The 24,573-nt window shown below is 49.9% G+C and overlaps 2 protein-coding genes across 4 annotated transcripts in view; both read left to right on the top strand.

Moving 5' to 3' along the window:
- The window catches only part of PRPF8 (pre-mRNA processing factor 8), a 32,371-nt gene extending 24,406 nt beyond the window's left edge, over window positions 1-7,965 (top strand). The window contains exons 37-43 of one of the 3 annotated variants that reach the window (XR_010593822.1): window positions 3,327-3,520; window positions 3,980-4,219; window positions 4,319-4,460; window positions 4,829-4,969; window positions 5,372-6,042; window positions 6,391-6,593; window positions 7,571-7,965. Coding sequence is in view for 1 of the 3 variants with exons in the window: in XM_005298287.4 (XP_005298344.1) it covers window positions 3,327-3,520; window positions 3,980-4,219; window positions 4,319-4,460; window positions 4,829-4,969; window positions 5,372-5,511; window positions 6,391-6,593; window positions 7,571-7,725 (1,215 nt within the window). In the remaining 2 variants the exon portion in view is untranslated. The remainder of the gene's footprint in view (window positions 1-3,326; window positions 3,521-3,979; window positions 4,220-4,318; window positions 4,461-4,828; window positions 4,970-5,371; window positions 6,043-6,390; window positions 6,594-7,570) is intronic. The other 2 variants (XM_005298287.4, XR_006176315.2) reach the window with 2 other exon arrangements.
- A 2,081-nt stretch (window positions 7,966-10,046) lies between these two features.
- RILP (Rab interacting lysosomal protein) overlaps window positions 10,047-24,573 on the top strand; it is a 16,582-nt gene continuing 2,055 nt past the window's right edge. Inside the window, exons 1-7 of the mRNA XM_005298334.5 lie at window positions 10,047-10,593; window positions 11,069-11,192; window positions 14,096-14,217; window positions 14,510-14,698; window positions 16,138-16,301; window positions 17,136-17,258; window positions 24,177-24,239. Of these exons, the coding sequence (XP_005298391.2) occupies window positions 10,303-10,593; window positions 11,069-11,192; window positions 14,096-14,217; window positions 14,510-14,698; window positions 16,138-16,301; window positions 17,136-17,258; window positions 24,177-24,239 (1,076 nt within the window). The 5' untranslated portion in view covers window positions 10,047-10,302. The remainder of the gene's footprint in view (window positions 10,594-11,068; window positions 11,193-14,095; window positions 14,218-14,509; window positions 14,699-16,137; window positions 16,302-17,135; window positions 17,259-24,176; window positions 24,240-24,573) is intronic.

Below are 24,573 nucleotides of genomic sequence, written 5' to 3'. Positions count from 1 at the left end.
ACAGAATATATCGGAAGGACAGAACAGGTCATGCAGGGGGGGAGTGGCACTATATATGAAAGAAAATGTAGAAGCAAATGAAGTAAACATCTTAAGTGAATCCACATGTTCCATAGAATCTCTATGGATAAAAATTTCATGCTCTAATAAGAATATAACATTGGGGATCTATTATCAACCACCTGACCAGGACAGTGATGGTGATGATGAGATGCTAAGGGAAATTAGAGAGGCTAGCAAATTAAGAACCTAATAATAGTGGGGGATTTCAATTATCCCCATATTGACTGGGAACATTTCACTTCAGGACGAAATGCAGAGATAAAATTTCTTGATACTTTAAATGACTGCTTCATGGAGCAGCTGCTACGGGAACCCACAAGGGGAGAGGCAACTCTAGCTTTAGTCCTGAGTGGAGCGCAAGAGCTGGTCCAAGAGGTAACTATAACAGGACCGCTTGGAAATAGTGACCATAATACAATAGCATTCAACATCCCTGTGGTGGGAAGAACATCTCAACAGCTCAACGCTGTGGCATTTAATTTCAAAAAGGGGAACTATGCAAAAATGAGGGGGTTAGTTAAACGGAAGTTAAAAAGTACAAGTGACTAAAGTGAAATCCCTGCAAGCTGCATGGGCGCTTTTTAAAGACACCATAATAGAGGCCCAACTTCAATGTATACCCCAAATTAAGAAACACAGTAAAAGAACGAAAAAAGAGCCACCGTGGCTTAACCATGTAAAAGAAGCAGTGAGAGATAAAAAGACTTCCTTTAAAAAGTGGAAGTCAAATCCTAGTGAGGCAAATAGAAAGGAGCATAAACGCTGCCAGATTAAGTGCAAGAATGTAATAAGAAAAGCCAAAGAGGAGTTTGAAGAACGGCTAGCCAAAAACTCCAAAGGTAATAACAAAATGTTTAAGTACATCAGAAGCAGGAAGCCTGCTAAACAACCAATGGGGCCCCTTGATGATCGAGATACAAAAGGAGCGCTTAAAGACAATAAAGTCATGGCAGAGAAACTAAATGGATTCTTTGCTTCAGTCTTCACGGCTGAGGATGTTAGGGAGATTCCCAAACCTGAGCCGGCTTTTGTAGGTGACCAATCTGTGACAGTTCCTCAGATCTAAGTGTCACTAGAGGAGGTTTTGGAATTAATTGATAAACTGAACATTAACAAGTCACCGGGACCAGATAGCATTCACCCAAGAGTTCTTAACTCAAATGTGACGTTGCGGAACTATTAACTAAGGTTTGTAACCTGTCCTTTAAATCGGCTTCTGTACCCAGTGACTGGAAGTTAGCTAATGTAACGCCAATATTTAAAAAGGGCTCTAGAGGTGATCCCGGCAATTACAGACGGGTAAGTCTAACGTCCGTACCGGGCAAATTAGTTGAAACAATAGTTAAGAATAAAATTGTCAGACACCTAGAAAAACATAAACTGTTGAGCAATAGCCAACATGGTTTCTGTAAAGGGAAATCTTGTCTTACTAATCTATTAGAGTTTTTTTGAAGGGGTCAACAAACATGTGGACAAGGGGGATCCAGTGGACATAGTGTACTTAGATTTCCAGAAAGCCTTTGACAAGGTCCCTCACCAAAGACTCTTGCGAAATTAAGCTGTCATGGGATAAAAGGGAAGGTCCTTTCATGGATTGAGAACTGGTTAAAAGACCGGGAACAAAGGGTAGGAATTAATGGTAAATTCTCAGAATGGAGAGGGGTAACTAGTGGTGTTCCACAAGGGTCAGTCCTCGGACCAATCCTATTCAACTTATTTATAAATAATCTGGAGAAAGGGGTAAACAGTGAGGTGGCAAAGTTTGCAGATGATACTAAACTGCTCAAGATAGTTAAGACCAAAGCAGACTGTGACGAACTTCAAAAGATCTCACAAAACTAAGTGATTGGGCAACAAAATGACAAATGAAATTTAATGTGGATAAATGTAAAGTAATGCACATTGGAAAAAATAACCCCAGCTATACATACAATATGATGGGGACTAATTTAGCTACAAGTCAGGAAAAAGATCTTGGTCATCGTGGATAGTTCTCTGAAGATGTCCACGCAGTGTGCAGAGGCGGTCAAAAAAGCAAACAGGATGTTAGGAATCATTAAAAAGGGGATAGAGAATAAGACTGAGAATATATTATTGCCCTTATATAAATCGATGGTACGTCCACATCTCGAGTACCGCATACAGATGTGGTCTCCTCATATCAAAAAAGATATACTGGCACTAAAAAAGGTTCAGAAAAGGGCAACTAAAATGATTAGGGGATTGGAACGGGTCCCATATGAGGAGAGATTAAAGAGGCTAGGACTCCTCAGCTTGGAAAAGAGGAGACTAAGGCTAGGTCCACACTACCCGCCTGATTCAGTGGGTAGAGATCGATCTTCTGGGATCGATTTATCGCGTCTCATCTGGACGCGATAAATCGATCCCAGAAGCGCTCCCCCGTCAACTGCGGAACTCCTGCTCGCCGAGAGGAGGAAGCGCTGTCGACGGGGGAGCTTGCCTGCGCCGTGTGGACCCGCAGTAAGTAAACTTAGTTCGATCTAGGAAACGTCGACTTTAGCTATGCTATTCTCGTAGCTGAAGTTGCGTTTCCTAGATCGATCCCCCGCCCCAGTGTGGACCAAGCCTAAGGGGGGATATGATAGAGGTATATGAAATCATGAGTGATGTGGAGAAAGTGGATAAGGAAAAGTTATTTACTTGTTCCCATAGTACAAGAACTAGGGGCCACCAAATGAAATTAATAGGCAGCAGGTTTAAAACAAATACAAGGAAGTTCTTCTTCACTCAGCACACAGTCAACTTGCGGAACTCCTTACCTGAGGAGGTTGTGAAGGCTAGAACTATAACCGTGTTTAAAAGAGAATTGGATAAATTCATGCTGGTTAAGTTCATTAATGGGTATTAGCCAGGATGGGTAAGGAATGGTGTCCCTAGCCTCTGTTTGTTTGTCAGAGGATGGAGATGGATGGAAGGAGAGAGATCACTTGATCATTGCCTGTTAGGTTCACTCCCTCTGGGGCACTTGGCATTGGCCACTGTCGGTAGACAGGATACTGGGCTAGATGGACCTTTGGTCTGGCCGTTCTTATGTTAGGGACTTGCTGTACCAGGAAGCCTCAGTCCCAGCAGTGGCACCAGACTGTGCTTGGGTTTTTCTCCAAGTCAATGACAGTTCACTTCAGAACTGTCTGTGTTGTATCTGCAACATAACTGTCCCCTGAGGCAGGAGTAAATCACCAATATCTTCCTGTATGTCAGGCTTTTCTCCTTGCTGAATGGCTGCATCTCTCTTCCCATAGGCATTCTCACGTCTGATCCTGATTCTCCGGGCACTGCATGTAAACAATGACCGTGCCAAAGTGATCCTGAAACCAGACAAGACCACCATAACAGAGCCTCACCACATCTGGCCCACCCTGACAGATGAGGAGTGGATCAAGGTGGAGGTGCAGCTCAAGGACCTGATCCTCGCTGACTATGGGAAAAAGAACAAGTAAGCAGCAGAGATCTGTCAGCATAGGACCAGCCCTTACCACCCCTTTCCCTGCCACAGTAACAACTGTACTTCCAGACTCCTCCACCTGGCAGAGGGAGGCTGAAAGGGGGCCCATTGGCCTCCCCTGCTTTCTCCCCCCATAAATCGTTGGAAGTGCTGGACCAATAGGGAAGCTAGTTATTCCTGTTAATCACTTTCAGCTAAGAAGATGAAGTGTCTGCATCCAAACTTCCATGGCAAGTGTACAGTGCAAGCATTTGTGCCTGCATCCGCTGAAGGGCTGTTGAGGTGTAGGCTGCAATCAATATGTCCCTGTGAGCCACTTTCCTCTCCCCGATTGGGTCTTGCTCCACTCTCCCCCAGCTAGTGTTCTGTGAGCTCGTGTCTCAGTGGGGGAGGGGGTTTCAGGAATACATCTTAAAACATCTAGCCACACAGGTGAGTTTTCTTTTTCAGCGTGAATGTGGCATCCCTGACGCAGTCGGAGATCCGAGATATTATCCTGGGGATGGAGATCTCTGCCCCCTCTCAGCAGAGACAACAGATTGCAGAGATTGAGAAGCAAACCAAGGAGCAGTCGCAGCTGACGGCCACGCAAACCCGCACTGTTAACAAGCATGGTGACGAAATCATCACCTCCACGACCAGCAACTATGAAACTCAGACCTTCTCCTCCAAGACGGAGTGGCGAGTCAGGTAACGGAAGGGGTCTGGGGCTTGCTGTGCTGGGTGGGAAGGAGGAGTGCAGTCAGGTGAGGTCTGTTACTGAGCTGCTGGATAATCTCTTATTCACAGAGCAATCTCTGCTGCCAATCTCCACTTGAGAACAAACCACATCTATGTCTCGTCTGATGACATCAAGGAAACTGGCTACACCTACATCCTTCCCAAGAATGTGCTGAAGAAATTCATCTGCATCTCAGACCTCAGGGCCCAAGTGAGTGTGTGCAGCAAGCCTACATTTAAAAGCCAGCTCATCACACTGGGATATGCCAGTCCTGGAGGCTCAACCCTGCCTCTGATTCTCTAAGGCCCAGAGGTGGAGGAGAATTCCACTGAGCATCAGTGATGGCGCTACACACACTAGTTGAATTCCAGTTCAGCTCCAAAAACTCCATGTCCCCAATCTTGTGTAGTAATTATTTCTACCACTGAAAAAAATTGGGATGTTCCCTCTGCTTGTGAGGATCCCCAAACAAAGGGCTGTTGACCTTGGAAACGCAAGGTAGAGTGGGTGCACCCTGTTGTCATGGCCTTACAGGGAAAATACCCAGGGATTTTACTGATGTTTGTGCGTATTTCTAGATTGCAGGGTACTTGTATGGTGTGAGCCCTCCAGATAATCCCCAAGTGAAGGAGATCCGGTGCATTGTGATGGTGCCCCAGTGGGGAACTCATCAGACGGTGCATCTCCCTGGCCAGCTGCCGCAACATGAGTACCTCAAGGTGAGTCTCATTCCTCTGTCCCTCACTTGGGGCCCGTTCCGCTTTGGGGAAAGGGAGGCTTTTAATCAAATGATTGATAGACAGTGAGGCTATAGTGTGTGTGTGTGCCAGGGCCGGCTGCAGGGTTTTGGCTGCCCCAAGCAGCCATACAAAACAAAACAAAACTAAAAGAGCCGCGATCTGCGGCAGCAATTCGGCGGGAGGTCCTTTGCTCCCAGTTGGAGTGAGGGAACGTCCGCCGAATTGCCACCGAATGGCTGGACGTGCCGCCCCTCTCCGGAGTGGCCGCCCCTCTCCGGAGTGGCCGCCCCTCTCCGGAGTGGCCGCCCCTCTCCGGAGTGGCCGCCCCTCTCCGGTGCCTGGAGCCAGCCCTGCTGCCTCTAACGAGCCTTCTCTCATTAGGAAATGGAGCCCCTGGGGTGGATTCACACGCAACCGAATGAGTCCCCTCAGCTCTCGCCGCAGGATGTCACCACACATGCCAAGGTCATGGCTGACAATCCCTCATGGGATGGGGAGAAAACCATCATCATCACCTGCAGGTGCACAAGGCAGCCAGGTCTTCACTAGAAATATCCCCTGGGTCCTGGCTTCTGTGGGCTGCCTGAGCCAGATACAGGAAAAATAATCTAAATCCAGGCCTCTGAAGATAAGCTGTGGCCAGGTTTGGAATGTGCATGCTGTGAGCTGCTTGTCTTTGGGAGCACGGGTGGATATCATAGTCTGTTTTGTGTTTGCAGGATTAGCACCTAGATTAAAGTAAGATAAGACTGGGAGGTATGGTGTAGGAGACTGGCTCAACATGTTGCACTCATTTTCTGGAAGTGGATCACTTTGACTATGAGCTAAAGCAGGGGTGGGAAAACTATGGGGTTTTAATCTGGCCCTCGAGCTCCACCTAGGGAGCGGGTCTGGGGCTTGCCCTGCTCTGTGCATGCCGTGGCCAGGAACCGCGGCCAGTGGGAGCTGCAGGGGTGGCGCCTGCGGATGGGGCAGCGTGCAGTGCCACCTGGGTGCATCTCCGCGTAGGAGCCAGAAGGGGAACATGCCACTGCTTCTGTGAGCTGCTTGAAGTAAGCGCCACCTGGATCCGTGCCCCGACCTCCTGCCCCAGCCCTGATCCCCCTCCGAACCCCTTGGTCCCAGCCCGGAGCCCCCTCCTGCACCCTGAACTTCCAATTTCTGGCGCCACCCCAGAGCCCTCACCCCCTCCTGCAACCCCAAATTTTGAGAGCATTCATGGCCTGCCATACAATTTCCATCCCCAGATGTGGCCCTCGGGCCAAAAAGTTTGCCCATCCCTGAGCTAGAGGTAGTATTCTTTCAGCTGGGGGGGAAATGTTTGCATTTAGCTTCCTCCCTTCAATCTCAGGGTTCACCTGATCTGCAGTTTTGGTCACTACCACTTTCCTTCTCTTCAGTTTTACCCCAGGCTCCTGTACTCTGACCGCCTACAAGCTGACTCCCAGTGGCTATGAGTGGGGCAGGCAGAACACAGACAAAGGAAACAACCCTAAGGGCTACCTGCCATCCCACTATGAGAGGGTGCAGATGTTGCTGTCAGACCGCTTCCTTGGCTTCTTCATGGTACCAGCACAGGGATCCTGGAACTACAACTTCATGGGTGAGTCCCTACTTAGCCGACTGTCCTTGGAGAAGTGGAGGTTGTGCACCTCCTCAGGCTGTTAGGGGAAGGGAAATGGGAATGTGGTTGGTGCTCTGAGCCCTGTATCACATCTGAGCAGCTTGTTGACTGAGTTTTCAAAGCCCTACACTCAATTCCATGGTGTCTGTCTGTGACATGGTAACTTTTGAATGCCTCATCTGATGAAGGCCAGAATTTCAGGGAAAGTTCTAGGCATCAGTGGGCAGAATCCTATTGAGGGGTATGTGTGGTTTTTTTTGTTTGTTTGTTTTTTGGCAAATTAGAAAACTGGAAGGGGAGAAATGGGTCACAGAGCTCCTGCTATCTGTTTAGTAGAGCCAGTTTCAAGCACATCTGTCTGTAGATCAAACAGGCTGATGGTACCATTTAATGCCTTCCAGGATAACAGTATCCCTGTCTCCTCTCTGCCCATCCTCCTAATAGCTTCTAACACATTGACACCCTGAATGACTTCCCACACCAAGAACAATAATAGGGGGAATAGGGGTGGCATGGCACAAGAATGGGGAACACAGCTCTTGGCATGAGGAAGGGGCCTGGAATTTCCAAGGAGTGCCTGAAATAGAGGGGGACAGAAGAGATGCAAGTCACTTCTGATATATGCAAAGAGCTCAGCCTAAAGAAACGGGGTGTGTGCGTGAGAACATGCCTCACTCCCCCCTTCTTCCCCCACCCCCCTCCCCGTTTCAAGTCTCTTGATACTTGCGCCCAACTACAGGTGAGATTTCTTTTCTAGTAGGGGCTTGCAATGATTCTATGAAAGCTAAAGAGGAAGGAAACCTGTCCAGCTCATCATGTGTTAATCACAGCAGTCTTGTACCTTAAACATGATTAGTAGCTTCCTGCAGGGGGTTGTGAAGAACAGGGTAAGCTGTGTGGGTGGAAATGGCTGAAGTCTCAGGCATGGGGACTGAAATGGGACTGCTTAATTCCAGGTGTTCGTCATGATCCCAACATGAAGTATGAGCTGCAGCTAGCGAATCCCAAGGAGTTTTACCATGAGGTTCATCGCCCATCTCACTTCCTCAACTTCGCCTTGTTGCAGGAAGGGGAGGTCTACTCTGCAGACCGAGAGGATCTCTATGCATAGACCTGGGCTCCGAGAACTCACCCAGACACAGAAAAGACTTAGTACTGTTGATATTCAACAGTGGGTACCTTGCCCCAGAAGAGTTAGTGATCTGCAGGCATTCCCCTGTATGGCTTTCAGTGTTCATTGCTTTAGATGCTTTTGTGTCTAGTCACTGATGGCAGGATTTGTGTAAAGTGTCAGTCCAAATGTACTTTGTGATTTTGGAGAATGGCTTAATAAATTTTATATAACTGGGAACTCTATATTGTCCTTGCGCCTCATCAGTATGAAAGCTGGGTTCAGTGTCTGGCTCTGCCACCAATTTCCGGTGACCTTGGAAGTCATTCATGCGAAGATTCTTAATTGTGCCTGTTACTTAAGTGTTGTAGCATCTGGGAGCCCTAGTTGTGGACCAGGAATCCATTGTACTAGGCATTGTACAAATGGGGGTGGGGGGAAATGTCCCTGTCCCAAAGAGTTTACCATTAAGTAAAAGATGAAACAGATGGGGACAGACAGGAGTACAAGGAAACGATGAGACCACATTGATCAGCATAGTATGTGGTCCCAGCACAGTAGGAGCTTAGCTGTTGTCAATTTCTTTTTTTGTAAGCATCCCAGCAAAGGGGAATTTTAAAGAGGGATTTGGAGGAGGATAATGGTGAGGTAGTGTTATGCATATTTATGGGGAGCTCCTCTGTTGGCATTATTTATGATGCAAGGTATTACCACAACACTAACTTAACCAGAAATTTCTTTATTAAATCCAAAGGCTGAATGGTATTTATACAATTACTTTAAACTTCCTAAAAATAAGTCACTACATCCAATACAGAGAGAGTATTTGTGAGCATGTGATTGGTCTGCTTACACGTTGGCCAGACTTAGGGAAAACCATCTCATCCTGGTGTGCTCCAGCATGAGTAGGTAGGGGTCTGACAAAGAACCCTCAAATTCATAACTCTTCATACCCTTCAACAAACAAATGTCATAGCCAATTCCACTCAACTAATTTGAGACAGTTTACTCTAATAAGATTTACAACCTCCTTTCTTCCAAAGTCTTTTCTCCTCCTTCCCCGCCTTCCTGCTGACCAATAGCTTTTGCCTTGGATCGGGATTTGCATAAGTTTTACTTTTAAGATAACACTCTGGGTTGGGAAGGTCCATGTAGGAGACCAGATTCTTTGTCTTAGTTTAAACTATCTGCAGTCATCCGTATTGTTTTAGAAACTTTCCCTTATCTCATTGTTTTTTAAACCAGACATTCTCCCTACTCCATTCTTCTGGTCTTATAACTCATTAGTTTCAGGCCCTGACTAACACGTGGAAGGAAGGCCTTTTCTTTACAACACATTCTCTTTATACCAAATTCAAGCGAACCCATTCTTTAATTTCACATTTATTCTCAATCCTCCCAAACGTGGGGCAGTATCGGAGCATGAAGGGGCTTGTTTGAAAACATAAGGCGGTGATAGAGACTGCACTGATCAGAGGCAGCCAGTGGCAGTGCTTCAGTGAATGAGAAATGATGGGGTGAGATTTGCTATGGAGGCCTTTGAGCATGGACACAAGCCCTGTGTTGTGGAGCCAGGGGAGGGATGGAAAGAGGGAGGTGGTCAAAGCTCAGGGCTAGGAGCATAAGCGTTGGGAGCAGCCTGCTGCATGGACCGGAGCAGGACACGACGCCCAGGGAGGAGGATGGTCCGGAAGAACGTGGCCGAACTCGCGGAGAGCCCTGCGCAGGCTCCTGCTGAAAGGGGCCAGCTCTGCCCCGGCTCGGGGGTGACGCTGGGGGGGTCAGACACTGCAGCAGGGGCTGGGCTGGGCCACGCTCCGGCCTCACCTGCCCCAGCGCTGACCGCCTGGGCCCAGCGCGGCTACGGGCGCCGCCCGGGACCGAGCCGGGGGGCGGGGCGGGGGCGGGAGGTCGCAGCGCTCCGGGGCGGGGCGGAGCGGGGGCGGGGGCGGGGGAGGTCGCAGCGCTCCCCGGGCGGGGCGGAGCGGGGGCGGGGGGTGGGGGAGGTCGCAGCGCTCCGGGGCGGAGCGGGGGCGGGGGCGGGGGCGGGGGAGGTCGCAGCGCTCCCCGGGCGGGGCGGAGCGGGGGCGGGGGGTGGGGGAGGTCGCAGCGCTCCGGGGCGGGGCGGAGCGGGGGGGGGAGGTCGCAGCGCTCCGGGGCGGGGCGGAGCGGGGGGGGGGGAGGTCGCAGCGCTCCCCGCGCGGGGCGGGGCGGAGCGGGGGGTGGGGGAGGTCGCAGCGCTCCGGGGCGGGGCGGAGCGGGGGGGGGGGGAGGTCGCAGCGCTCCCCGCGCGGGGCGGGGCGGGGCGCGCGAGAGGCCGCTGGGGGCGGGGCTGCCGCGCGCCGCGCTAACGGCCCGAACGCCTCAGGGCCGCGCGGAGGGAAGCGCGGCGCCTGTCTCCGGGGCGGTGTCCCGGCTCCGCCCCGCGGGCCCTGGGCGGGGGGAGCAAACTCCCTCCCCCTCACTCCGACCGGGCCCCTCCTGCGCGCGGCCCCGCGGGGACGGGACGGGCGCGTGCGCGGCGCCGCGGCTTTAAGGCGGCCGGGGGTCGCGGGTCGCGGGCGGCCGGCCGGGGCGATGGAGGAGCCGCTGTGGCGGACACCAGCCGGCCGCCTGGCCCCGGAGCACGTGTACCGCATGGCCGGGGCGCTGGGGGCCGAGCTGCAGCGGCTCTCGGGGCGCTTCGGGCCGGAGGCGGTGGCCGGGCTGGTGCCGCAGGTGGTGCGGCTGCTGGAGTTGCTGGAGGCGCTGGCGGGCCCGCCTGGGGCTGAGTCCGGCTGCCGCGACCCGGCCGAGACGCTGCTGCGGACGGGGCCGAGCCTGCGCGGGGAGCGGCGGCGAGAGGAGGCGGCGGCCCCCGGGGCTGAGGTGAGCGCGAGCGCCGCGGCTGGGGGCGGGCTCGGGGCCTCCGCCAGCGGGTTTGGTACCCGCCTGTGGCGGGCTTGGCGGTGCCCGTCATCAGACCCACCCAGTGTCCGCTCTTCCCACGGCGGCCGGGCCCGGGGCCCCAGAGGGAATCCTGCAGAGACCCCGGCAGACAGGCTCGGCTCGGGACACCCTCCCTGCCCGGTGCCCGGTAATGGCAGCTCTCCCGGCGAGCGGAGTCTGGCTTCTCCCCAAGCCCTCCCGCCTCCCAGGAGGCTGCTCGCGACATCCTGTGCGGGTCGCTTGGCTGGCAGCTGTGCCGGGTAGCAGGACCGCCACAGCAGTCTGGCTGCAGAGCCGAAGGGCCATGGGAGCAGTGTGCCCCATGTGCGATCCCCATTGGTGCCCCATCAGTAAAGGTGTAGTAGATATGGCATGGCACAGGGAGGGAGCTGATCTCTCTGGGTTTGCCCTTCAGGACCTGGAGCAGAAGTTGTCTGAAGCTCAGAGGAAAGAGCATGTTCTCCAGAACCGGTTGGCCCAGCTGGAGGAAGAAAACCAAAAGCTTCTGGCACAACTTGCAGAAAGCCACTCCCAGGAAGGTGGGTGTCCCTGGGGAAGGAGGGTGGAGAGCTGCTGCTGAATCCCTTCCACGGCTGTCATTGCTGCTGGGGGTCAGTGCAGTGATGTTCCTTCTGTGGTGGTGAAGCTGTAGTTATCTGAATGCATATCTTGCTTACAGAAATCAAGTTAGTGCCCTTGTTCACAGGCCACTGATCTCTGGGATTCTCTGGTTATATTTGTGTAAAGGCTTTACTCTGGTTTCTGAGCAGCTACAAACTCTGAATGGGTCCGTGTAATGCCTTGGAGGCAGGGTGGTGGTGGTGGTCCACTTTGTGGGTGGAGAACTGAGGCACAGAGTAATGCTGTCTATACTAGAGACCTTAGGAAAAATACCCCTTGTTCAGTTGCACAGGTGTTAGCACTGGGGAGTTCTGAACGAGGCTGGGCGTGACAGTTTCTAGTAAGTTTAACTAGAAGCCTTGTCTATATTAGGGCTCCCAGAGGTGCTAGCAGTGGTTCATGGGTTGTAGGATCTCTTACTAAACACACCCTTTACCCACCCTAAAGTTGTCACTGCATAGAAAGCATCTAGCAGAGCTTGGGAGCAGCACCTAAGTCTGCAGGGTCCCAGCTGCTGTCTCAACCACAAGACATTCTTCCCCTTAAGTTATTCAGGGAGGTGGTTGTATGAATCTGCATGTCTTTATAAATGTAAAATTTGTATTTTAAAACACACCCCAGCCTGTCCCTTTCATGTCTTGTTTCAAGAGCTGTTCTGCCTGCGCTTTGGGGAAGTGGTTTCTGGTCAGAGGTTGGAGCTACTTCTACCTTTTCCCTAACTGAGGTATTCGTGTCAAATCCTCCTTAGGGCTTGTCTACACCACACAGCTTTTAGTGACAAGATTGTGTCGACAGCCTTGTCGCTAAAAGTTGGCGTGTGTAAATGCTCTTTGTCAGCAGGAGCCGCGTTCACACTTCCACTTGCGTTGGCAAAACTTTTGTCTTTCGCGGGGGGGGGGGCTTTAAGTACCTGTGAAAGACAAAAGTTTTTCTTGAGTTTTTCAAAAAAAAAAAAAAGTTTTTCAAAAGGAAAGTACTCCTGTTCTTCTTTTTGCGGATACAGACTAACACGGCTGTTACTCTGAAAAGTTTTGTTGACTACTTCGCAGTGTAGACATACCCTTAGGATCGGACATGTTAAGCTCAAAATGAGTGTCCCTCTATCCTGAGTAGCTCCAGAGCACCCATCACTGTAGTAGTTATGCACTGAATGTACTCCTGGACTATCGTCCCTTGCCCAAGAAAGCTTCAGCTACTGTTTGGGAATTTTACCCTTGTCCATACTAGCTTGTTTGTTTCAGTTGCATCTTTCAGTGTGGGTGGTTGACTGTATTTCCTTTGGTAAAGCCACCCTTCGTGTGACCAGGGAGTCTAGTAATTGATGAGTAAGTCAGAATCTAAACTAACCAACTCTTAAAATTGTAAGTAAAAAGAAGAAATAGAGTAATAGTACAAGAGGAAGCACCCACTAGCGTGACTTAGCAGAGGGCCTGCTTCTCTACTGCAATGCACTTGAAATTGGAGCCACAGAGGTGGTGGCTGTTACTACCAAATTGGAGCTGGTGGGAGCTAATTGAATTAAGACCCCACTATGCCTGAATCCATAGTAAGAAATGGTTCCTGCTCCAAAGAGCTTACAGCTTAAAGAAAGAAGTAATAAGTGTGTTTAAAGAAACAGTGAGGACAACGGTAACTGTGAGGGGGAGGTGTTATATGGGCTGGCAGCTTGCACGGTTGGCAGGCTTTAACATATAAATTAACAGGAGGCCTCAGTGATGTCAGTCCCTGCTGTCTACCTGCCTGGTTAGGGTCAGGAAGGAGTTGGCAATGTGACAATGCAGAAGAATGGTGAGTGTAGTGTTGACTGGCCTGTCATGGAGGAGATGGTCTTGCTCTGCACCTCCAGGTGGAGTGTGGAAAGGCATGTTCTCTACTGTGTACCCCAATGTAAGAAAGATACAGTGGGTGAGAGAGAAGAAGCTAGGAGAGAACCACCTAAGTGGCTGGGGACTAGAAGGGCCCATTGGGAGTTAGCCATGTAACATGGGGGCGCACCAGGGAGGAGGCATTCAGGGTGCTGTGTGAGGGTAATACAAGGAGCAATGGGAGGAAATAAAGGGGGAAATATTTGGATAATACCAAGAAGGTGTATACCCTGAGGGTGGGTGATCTGAGAGTCTTTGTGATATCTAGATTCTGTAAGTTGGTTATTTAACTGGGCAGTGCCAGTAATGTCAGCTCCCGAAGGGGGAGAGGAAGGAGTTGCTGAGGCTGTGGTCACAGTTCAGTTGCCATCTTTCACTGGTGCTTGAGAAAATTACACAGTGACTTCTGCCTCCACTGGGTGATGATGCATGGTGTGGGGGCAGTCTGGCTCCTTCATAGGGAAGAGATGAGGGGAGGGTGTTTACAAGGCTTTGGCCTGTGTTATGCAGGTGATGGTGTGGGGGTTAAAACCAAATTACCATAATGGTCCCTTCTGGCCTTAATCTGAATTACTCCAGCAGCAGGTACTATGGCCTCACTTTCAGTAGAGGATCTTGCAGACTCCCTGGTAGCTAGCCCTGACTCAGGCTCACGAGGGTTAGCCACATTGGGAGCCCCAGTGTGGATGGCTCTGGCTCCAGCAGCCATTCTCAGAAATTTGTCATCTAACCCTATTGGCAGCCTGTCTAGCATGTGCTACATAAAATGGCTGTGGGAGGCAGGAGCCCATTTACTCTGAAGCTGCCAGCATTGCAAACATCAATGCAGCTGAGACAGTGTTGGCAATGGTGCAAGAGGGGGGGTTCTGTGAAACTCTCTAGAGTAGCCATGTCTGTAAGCATGGAGCTCAGCAGGAGGGCAGAGCTGCAACTGATCTCTTGGTGTTGGGTTTTAGACAGCACTTTACGGAAGGAGAGAGAAGTGATGCTGCGGTTGAAGGAGGTGGTGGACAAGCAGAGGGATGAGATTCGGGCCCAAGCCCACGAGATAGTCTGCAAGAACCATGACACAGAGGCGGTAAGAGGCAGAGTGCCCGTGGCTTATTCCAGTGCTGTGAGAGTGGGAGAGCCATGCTATGTGATCTGTTCTTACACGCACCATTGTCTCCCTGTAATATGTGTCAAAGTGTTTGCTATAAGAGCAGATTATAGTAGTATTGTAGTATCTGAGCACCTATATGTGCCCATAACCCTCTGCCTTTCCTGGGAGTGGCCCATGGCCGTGCGCACACTTGTGTGTCCCTGTGCGGGAGCAGATCCTGCAGCTGTATGCACAGCTGTCTCACACTTGCCTGTATCTGGTTTCTCAGCTGCAGGAGCAGTTAAATCGTTTCATGTCCATGAATGAGGACCTGCGTCATAAACTGGCTGTGGTCCAGGTTCAGCTCAAGAGTTCTCTGGAGAAGAAGGAGGATTTGGAGACCATGGTGCTGGAAAATCAGAGGGAAATTGACAGACTGACCAGGGCTGCATCTGGAGCATCCCCCAGGCTCAATATGGTGAGTGAGCCAGAGCCCTGCAATATCCATTCTCTGGGGAATCTCTAGTGCAGAATAAACTCTTAGCCACTGCATGAAGCTGCAGTAAATCACTAATGGGTCAGGATGTGTCAGAATGATCATTGTATGGGCTCTAAGTCTCTAAACTTCAGGGCTTAACCAAAGACTGATGTTGGTGTTAGGAAGCCTGTGAGAGAATCAGTGGGTCTGCTGCTTTAGCAGGGAGTAAAAGGAGGAGTTAAGGAAGGTAAGGATATTGAAGTGATAAAGTGACTTGTTTGCTTTAGTCCTCACCACAGAGGATGCTGGCAAGATATCTGCCCCAGACCTATTCTTTTCAGGTAATAAAGTAGAGGTGCTATCAGAGACCTATGTATCAGAAGAACTACTGGAACAAATTGATACAGTTAAGGACAGGTCACCAGGCCCAGATGGCTCATACCCAAGAATTCTGGAGAAACTGAAATAGCATTAAAATCTGATGATATCCTAGGGTTCTGGAGGGAAACAAACACATCTATCTTTAAGAAGCATCAGTGGTCATCTTGGGAATCGCAGACCATGTCTAAACTCTGTTGTGGAAACGGTTTCCTAGAGTTAATATTTAGCCCTCTATGAGCTAACCAATTTCCCTATTAATAGCTTCTCATTAGAATTTTGCCTTGGACTTAATTGGCACCTTTCCTGCCCCTCAGGAGAGGGAGTGGGGCGTTATTGGGACAGGCTTGTGATGCAGCAGAGTGAGGTGAACTTCCCTCTGCTCTCCCCATACCCCACTGGATTTCATGGTCTTCAAATGGACGTAAACAGTAAAGAATTGAGTCCAGTGTCCTTATGAGATGGCTCTCACATGAGATGGCATTGTTGTGTGGTTGTGCACATCACTGCCTCTTTGTAAACTTTATCCTTGAGACTCTCCGATACAGTGACAAGAATCCTCCTGACCTCTGAAGAGCTGTGCTGGCCAGAGCAGCGTCTGCTCTATCTCAAGTTGTCAGTGTGTATTTGTGAAGGAGAGGAGCCAGAGAGGGCATTTCAAGAAAATCCTGATGGCTAGGTGTGATGCACATGAGACCACTTCGCAACCAGAGATTCTCTACATTTTAGATAGGTGCTGGAAAACCAAACATTGTTCGCTTTAAAATATCCCAGCTTTAGACTAGAGCCCAGACTCGTTAAATACCTAGCTAATGAAGTCTAGCTATATGTTAGTTCTATAGCTAATCAGTGATCGCAAGGGGAAGGAGACTGTCTTGCATGTGCTCCCCCATCTGCACCTGACTCTCGTCAGCAGTGGCATCTCCCCTGGACCCTGTGGCATCTTAAGCAAGCTTCCTCACCTGGCTTGCACCCTGTTTGTAGCAAGAGGGTCTGCCAGGGCCTTTGCTTACCTGTCTTCCCAGGTTCTGCTCAGCTTTTCCCTCTCTTTGAATCCCTAGGATGGAGCAGCAGCACCCGTGGAGGAGCTGCAGCACCAAGACTGGGGGAGGAACTCTGCTCCGAGCTGCTTCTGTAAAGAAGAGTTGAAGCAAATCCTGCAGGAGCGGAATGAGCTCAAGACCAGTCTGTTCTTGGTGCAGGAGGAGCTGGCCTATTACCAACGGTGAGCATTGCAGCAGGGCAGAGAGCTGGCATGCCCGTAGCCCTGCATCAGACTGGAGGTTGTGGGGCATGGCGCTGACTGTAGGGAAGTCTCCACAGACAGCGAGCACCTCTAGGGATCTTGCAGGACCACAGAGCGTGGGAGAGGGCACCATCCAGCATACCTAGAGCAGCCTGATTATAGGGAAAGGGGAAGCATGTTCCTGGGTGACCAGAACCACATTCACTTCAAGAAAGAACAAAACACTTTCCCCTTCTGCTGCGGGGGTCCCTTGGCCCTGGTGGGCTGCATCTGTGCCATCCAGATGGACTAAGGTTCTGGTTTGCATCACTGGCATTTGAGTGCTGGGCTGCCTTGAGATGGTTGTAACCCTGGCCAACTAGACACAGGCCCCTGGGGGAGTGGAGGGATTGACACTTCCCTTTTGCTTCACCCAGCAGGTTGGGCACCCTCGAGGTGGATTCACAGGCCCCACCCCCAACCCATGGCAGGGGTGAATTGTGTGGCTGTAGATGGTCTAGGTTAAGGTCTCTGACTGGAGTCCTTACACCTTGCCCTGCTGCCCCTCGCTCCCCAGGGATGGGGGATGTACTAGTCTCTCATCTCACCCTGCCTGGGCTGAGAGGCCTACAGGATGACCTGTCTGGGATTGAATTCCTCTGTGCCCGGATTGAGGTACTCTCAGGGGAGGGGGTGACTGTTCCTGTCTCTGCTGAAGGCTGAGAGCCCTGGAGAGGTCACTCTAGTTGTGGGATGTTCCTTGCCTACTCCCCGGAGGCTGTGGAGCTGGGTGTCTCCCAGCCCGTTTGTGCACTGGCTGGTTTGTTTCCCCAGGGAGCTGCTGAATGATGAGCGAATCCCAAGCTTCCTGCTGGAGGCCATGAAATCCACCATCAAAAAACAGCGGAAAAAAATCCGAGCCAAGATGTTGGGGACTGTGGAGGAGCCAGCAAGCAGGTGAGTCTGCAGCTGGCTGCAGGGGCCTGGGTGCTCGGGCTGGGGTAGCTCCTGCTCATTCCACAACTGGATTGACACTGGCGGCCGTGGTACGACACCTCTCCTGCTGCTCAGAAGGAAGGAGAGAACTGCCTCTGCCTGGGAAGGGCCTCCAGTACCTGCCTCGCGTGCCAGCTGGGACTCAAGGAGGAGCATTGCTGCACAGCACAGGAGTCCCTGGTATCACCATGCCTGGGCACCAGAAACTCCTAATCACAGGGCACTCAGTATGTTTCATTGTCACTGGGTCATATGTGGCCTGCTGGGCTGTTGGACACCACTCATTGCTGTAGTGGAGTCTGGTGAAGGGAGTGTGAGGCTGGGGCAGCCAGAAGTGCTGGGAAGGACTGGCCAATGAGCAGGGTCCTGCATGATGCTGTCAGAAGCTGTCCTGAGGGGTGGTATTGAAGATGGCAGCTGGGATGTTCCATGGAGGGTCTGCAGGATTCACGGGAGTAGCACCCACTCCTGCAAGTACAGAGCGACTCATGAGTACCTGTTGTAAACTGTCCATAACTCCACTCCATGCTCTGCAGGCTGCGTCCTCATCACCCCGGAACGGACTGGCTGGGGTGTGTGTGGAATGCAGCTCAATGGTTTTTAAACTGTCTTGAATAAAGATCTGAAATGGGCCTAGCTTTTCTACAGGGCTTTGATAACTGCTGTTCCCTTACCCTCTTCTGCAGAGAGGTGACTCTTGGCTTGGGGGAGAGATCCACAGAGGGGAAGGGAGAAGCCAACATCCTAACATAACTGCACATGATAGAAGGAAGCATCATAGTGCCCATGGGGACTAGACTCCCAGTAGGGAGTGACCAGATGTAAGGAACCAGAGACTTGCCTACAGCCTTATCTGTGCCCTGGAACAAACATTTGTCATGGGGGACCAGAACCTACAGAGGTTGTGTAGGCGAAGGCCTTCTCTTCACCGGGGAGAAAGTGTGTTCTAGCTCCAGTTAACCGGTGAACTCCTAGCAAAGACAAAGCAGCTCATAGTGCTCATTGAATTAATAGGTCAAGGTCAACCCGTGGCTCCCCCATAGGCTTTAAATCAACATCTGCACTCATGTGAAAATACAAGCTGCCTTCTCTTTGGTAGGATTTACCTCATGTGTTCTTAATGCAAGTTAACACCTTTTCCTGCTGAAGACTCAGCATGGGGTACTGTAGGGTGTGTGTGGCTTTTCCTAATGCAGGTCTAAAGGGGGAGTCCCCTAGTGACTGGGTACAGAGGGGGGGTTAGCCCTGGCCAGGTCTCTGGCAAAGCAAGAAAGAGAAAGTTTTTCTGGCTGCATGCATACCCTTCCCCGCAGCCTGCTTAGCCGCCCTTGTATTGTTGGAATCTTATCCTTTAATAAATAGGGAAGCAGCAGCTACCCCCAGAGCCCTATGAGGGCTATCAATGGCCTAGGGTTAGCACGGCTGTGTCCCTAACAGCCTCTCAAGCAGCGGTTGGACTATTGACCTGCCCTAACAAACCTAGTATAGACTCCAAAACCTGTGTCTTGGCTGAATATGGCAGGCTGCTGGTTCCTAATCTCTGCAGCCTCTGGGATTTGGCTAGCCCCGGCTCTTCCTGTGACTAGAGCTGTTACTTTTTGAATGGGATTGTTACCCATCAAGTTAGCATCCACAGCTGCCCCTACCGCTATGATCATTGTCATAAGCAAGCCCTGGTCGGACCCTCCCATGAGCAGGGCTGCGTGATGCAGTCTGTCCCTGCCTATGCTGACCATGAAGCTGTGCTCTGCAGTACGTGAGCTAATCTTCCTCCTGCTAAGGCCTGGTCTTGGTGTCAGCAGCACCCCTGCCCCACTTATCTCCACTAGCAAAGAGCCCTTCCCTCTCTGTTCTGTGGCTCTGCATTGTCATGGCCAGTGGGGGAAAGGGAGCCTTCTACCCCCTGCAGACTGAACTGAACCGAGACATTCTTTTTAGGTGACAGATCTGAGGAACTGTCCCAGATTGAGGTATCATTAGAGGTGGTTTTGGAACAAATTGATAAATTAAACAGCAATAAGTCACCAGGACCAGATGGTATCACCCAAGAGTTCTGAATGAACTCAAATGTGAAATTGCAGAACTACTAACTATAGTCTGTAACCTATCATTTAAATCATCTTCTGTATCAGATGACTGGAGGATAGCTAATGTGATGCCAATTTTTAAAAAGGACTCCAGAGGTGATCCTGGCAATTACAGGCCTGTAAGACTGACTTCAGTACTGGGCAAACTGGTTGAAACCATAATAAAGAACAATATTGTCAGACATATAGAAGAACAGAATTTGTTGAGGAAGAGTCAACATGGTTTTAGTAAAGGGAAATCATGCCTCACCAATCTACTAGAATTCTTTGAGGGGGTCAACAAGCATGTGGACCAAGGGGATCCAGTGGATATAGTATACTTAGATTTTCAGAAAGCCTTTGACAAGGTCCCTCACCAAAGGCTCTTAAGCAAAGTAAGCGGTCATGGAATAAGAGGGAAGGTTCTCTCATGGATCGGTAACTGGTTAAAAGATAGGAAACAAAGGGTAGGAATAAATGGTCAGTTTTCAGAATGGAGAGAGGTAAATAATGGTGTCCCCCAGGAGTCTGTATGGGGACCAGTCCTATTCAATATATTCATAAATGATCAGAAAAACAGGTAAACAGTGAGGTGGCAAAAATTGCAGCTGTTACAAAATTACTAAAGATAGTTAAGACCCAGGCAGACTGTGAAGAGCTACAGAAGGATCTCTCAAAACTGGGTGACTGGGCAACAAACTAGCAGATGAAACTTATGTTGATAAATGCAAAGGTAATGCACATTGGAAAGTATAATCCCAACTATACAGATAAAATGATGGGGTCTAAATTAGCTGTTACCACTCAAGAAAGAGATCTTGGAGTCATGGTGGACAGTTCTCTGGAAACATCCACTCACTGTGCAGTGGCAGTCAAAACAAACAATGCTGGGAATAATTAAGAAAGGGATAGATAATAGGACAGAAAATATCATGTTGCCTCTATATAAATCCATGGTATGCTCACATCTTGAATACCGTGTGCAGATGTGGTTGCCCCATCTCAAAAAAGATATATTGGAAAAGGTTCAGAAAAGGGCAACAAAAATGATTAGGGGTATGGAACGGCTTCCGTATGAGGAAAGATTAATAAAACTGGGACTTTTTAGCTTGGAAAAGAGATGGCTAAGGGGAGATATGATTGAAGTCTATAAAATCATGACTGGTGTAGAGAAAGTAGATAAGGAAGTGTTATTTACTACTTCTCATAACACAAGAACTAGGGGTCACCAAATGAAATTAATAGGTAGCAGGTTTAAAACAAATAAAAGGAAGTATTTCTTCACACAATGCATAGTCAACCTGTGGAACTCCTTGCCAGGGGATGTTGAGAAGGCCAAGACCATAACAGGGTTCAAAAAAGAACTAGATAAGTTCATGGAGGATAGGTCCATCAATGGCTATTAGCCAGAATGGGCAGGAATGGTGTCCCTAGTCTCTGTTTGCTAGAAGCTGGGAATGGGCGACAGGGGATGGATCACTTGTCCCACTGAAAAGCAAGGAGACTTAGCTGTTAAAGGTACCCCCATGCTGCAAGTGAAGATGTGATTGTAACACAGATAGGCATCTACCCCAGCCCCAGCTTTGATCTAGCTAACAGGTGTTAAAATAGTAGTGAAGATGTGATATCATAAGCTAGCAACCAGAGTACGTGCCCAGGCTCCTCACTGCATTTGTACTCTGGTGGTTAGTAAGTGCTGAAGCCTATGCTGCCCCCTTTTCACTGCCAGGGTTAGCTGTGCCAGCTAGAGGAAAGCTAACACAGGTATGTCATGCTGCACTCACACCTTTGCTGTCAATGTAGACCTTTGAAACAGTCACTGAGAGCAGGATTTTCAAGTGTGGATGCTGCTGAGAACCTCAACGTTGGTGCCCACCACTAGCCATCTGACATAGCTCTCCTTTCCTACTCCTATGGACCCCTGTGATGCTGTATTGGGCCCTGCTAGTAGCAGTGTGAGCCCCGGTGCAGTTGAGCTGCTGACGTTTTCAGTATTGTGTGATTGAACCCTGCACAGAGCAGCTCTCATCATTGCAGACAGAGGCCCATCTATACTAAGGAACCCTGCAGAGCTGACTCCAGGGAAGCAGAATCTGAGCCAAATATTATGGTGTCTGGAATGGTTCATGACTGAGAGTGCAGACACCCCAAACTGGTGGTGTGTTCTATAGTGCAATTTTACCAAGCCAGTAACAAATGTGAACTGGATCACTATAGAAGTCTTACTAACTATGGAGTCACAGAAAGTCCCCTTACCCTTTCCAGTCGATCTTGCCATCCAGACAAACTGGACTTATGGTCACTTACACCAAAAACCACACCACGTTTAGGTTGCTTCCAGTCCTGAGAGACCAGTTGTTTACCTAGATTAACTGGTACTCTTGATCCTACCCCAAAGACAAAGGCCTATAGCCAATCCTGTAATAAACTATCTAAAGGTTTATTAACAAGAAAAAAGGAAGAGCGTTATTTACAGGTTAAAACAAGCAAATGTATCCATGCAAACAAGTTACCATCTAAATCCTAAACATGACAGAGTTGTAGTGATCTCTTTTCAAAATGTCTTTCAAGGCAGACCCAGGTGGCAGCCTCTGGGGATCTTTGGCTTTAGTTTAGAGTCTCTGGCTCTTCAGAGTTCAAACAGCCAAAAGATGCAGTTTCTTCTTGTCAGGGATTTTTATTCCTGTCCCCCAGAGTTCAACATGATGAGAAGAGTTTGTCTCCCCTTCATGGGTGTGGGGGACAATCAACAAAGTCTTTTATCCTCTGATGGTCCACCATGGTTTGTCTGGTATCTATGCTATGGGCCTTCTTTTGTTAGGCTGGAGATAACACCTCCTGTGGCAAACTAGTAATTCCGATAACGAACGAGACTCTGGCATGCTAACTAGTTATGCGACCCCCGAGCGGTCGGCTTCCAACTTCTTAGAGGGACAAGTGGCGTTCAGCCACCCGAGATTGAGCAATAACTAGTATTTCACAGTTGCTAATGTTTCTCTCCTGACTGGACGGAGGAGGGGGGCTACAGTTTCAGAGCAAACATTTTTACAGTTACAGAATCTCTCTCCCATATTAAATATTACCTTATAACAGGGGCTATAGATATTATAAGTGAGATTAATACATGCAGCAATATACAAGCATTTAATAGAGTCTAAACTAAATACATTCTTATAAAATTAATCCCTATTTAGAGCACAACTAACATATAGGTGACCTGGTCTGGTCTCCAGTTATGAGGTTGTCATCAGTCCTTAGCTAATGCCTGCAGCCTGGGCAAGAGCTGGCATCTCGCCTGCTAATGTCACACTAATAATGGTGAAAATTTCTTCAGAATTTCTCCAGCTCACCAAGAAAGGAGGTGCGCTTGTGCCTTACCTGCCATCACAGGGCAGTCCAGGTAGTGAAGGACTAGGCCTTGGAGTCACTTCTGTTCAGCTGGCTCAGCTAGTAGAAAGCTGGGTGTGTGTGTGTGGAGTGGTTAGAAGAAAGGATTGGTGACTAGGAGGACTGGCTTCTGCTCTGGGGTGAGCCACTTACAGGGATCATGGGAAGGCCATTTTAGCTCCTTGAACCTCAGTTACCCTGGAGCCAAACTGCCCAAGTGCTGAAAATGCAAAGCTGTGCCTGGTCTAAGCTTCTGGGGAGGAATGTGTGTGTCTGGCTCATTTGCTTACATGTGTTTAAATATTTAACAATAAAAACATTGTGACCACCTATACAGCAATGTGAACACTGAAAAGTCTGAAAGTGCTTTGCTCTCGGAGGCGCGCTGGAGATGAAGTAGTTAATGTTTGCAAAGTGCTTTGCAGGTGAAGAGCACTGAGCGGAATTGTGCCGAGTGTAAATTGTGATTCTGTATGAAACTTGGAAAAGAATCTCTGCACCCACCACTGACATGCAGCCATTGCTGAGAGTGGAACAATGGTGCTGCTGACTCTTCATTTTGAGAAATAACCTGGAGACGAGAAAACGCAGCACAGTCCTTCCAAAACGGAAAGAGCAGTTCCTGACTCTTCCCATCCCTGATGAACTTCTGGGGAATATTTAAGGTGGTAGAAGGTGGAGTAGCTAGGAATCAGGGCAGAAAAATAACTAAGGGCAAAAAACATAGGCTTAATGGCAAGAAGAACCTCCGGGTCAATAAGAAGTATTGGGCTATGGCATGGTCCCTCAGGGGAGGCAGTGGAAGCTCTGTTGCTAGAGACCCTAGACTGTAGGGAACAATCCTGCCCTGGCTTCAAGAAATGGACTGGGTGGGACCCAGGAGATCTCTAGTTCTTTCAAATACTGAAACTGCAGTAGCTATTTAACAGCCACATAGCAGCCCTGCTCACCTGTTTAGGGCAGAAAATGAAGGAGAATCCTTGTCCAGCTGAACATGTGGGAGGGAGGAGGCAGAAGGTGATTGCCCTTTGGAACTTGGCCAGGATCCTGCATCGCATCCAAAACCTTTACTCTTGCAGAGTGCCCTGGGATCTGCACTGGGCACACATGGTCAGGGCCTCAGTTCTGCACTGCATCCACAAGGCAATGTCCGATGCTGGACACGCTGTGGGGTTTTCTAGGGAACAACTTACAGAAATCAAACCCTTCTGGAGCTGAATCTGGCTATGGGTATCCTTTGCGCTGGGCAGGATTCCCATGATGATTTGTGTGATAGGGCTGTTGCCCTCCTTTCCCCCATATGCGTATTATTTGTGGTTTGGGAAGGGGGATCTGGCAATCTCCTTTCTACTGATTTGGTATCAAGCATAAGTGAGCAGGTCAGAAGGTTTGTGACTCACCATTTCTCTGCTCTTTTGCACCCTAGTGATGAAGATGAGAGTGCAGATTGTGTGGACTCTCAGCCACGTGAATCCAAAATCAAGAGCTTGTAAGTTTGCATCCGATATACTGATTTGAGGAGGTATTCGTATGGTTAGAGGAATAATTAGCCCTTAGGGCAGAGGTCCCCAAAGTGTGGGGTGTGCCCCCCCAGGGACCTTCCAGGGGCACAGCGGGTCTGGGCCAGCCCCCATAAGGGGTGGGGAGGGAGTGCCTTCCCTCCCCACCCATCTCAGCTCTGCTATGGTCCCGCCCCCAGCCATGCCTTGCACTGCACTTGGCCCCATCCCCAGATTTGGCATGGCTCCACACCCAGCTGGGGGCCTGGCTGCGGCTCTGCTCCTGCCTCTAGCCTTGGCCCCTGCAGTGCCTCTGTTCCCACC

This window comes from Chrysemys picta, chromosome 19, assembly GCF_011386835.1.
Source record: "Chrysemys picta bellii isolate R12L10 chromosome 19, ASM1138683v2, whole genome shotgun sequence".
NCBI classification, from domain to species: Eukaryota; Metazoa; Chordata; order Testudines; family Emydidae; genus Chrysemys; species Chrysemys picta.
The sequence above is the reverse complement of the archived record's forward strand: the minus strand, read 5'-3'. Positions and strand labels throughout refer to the sequence as shown.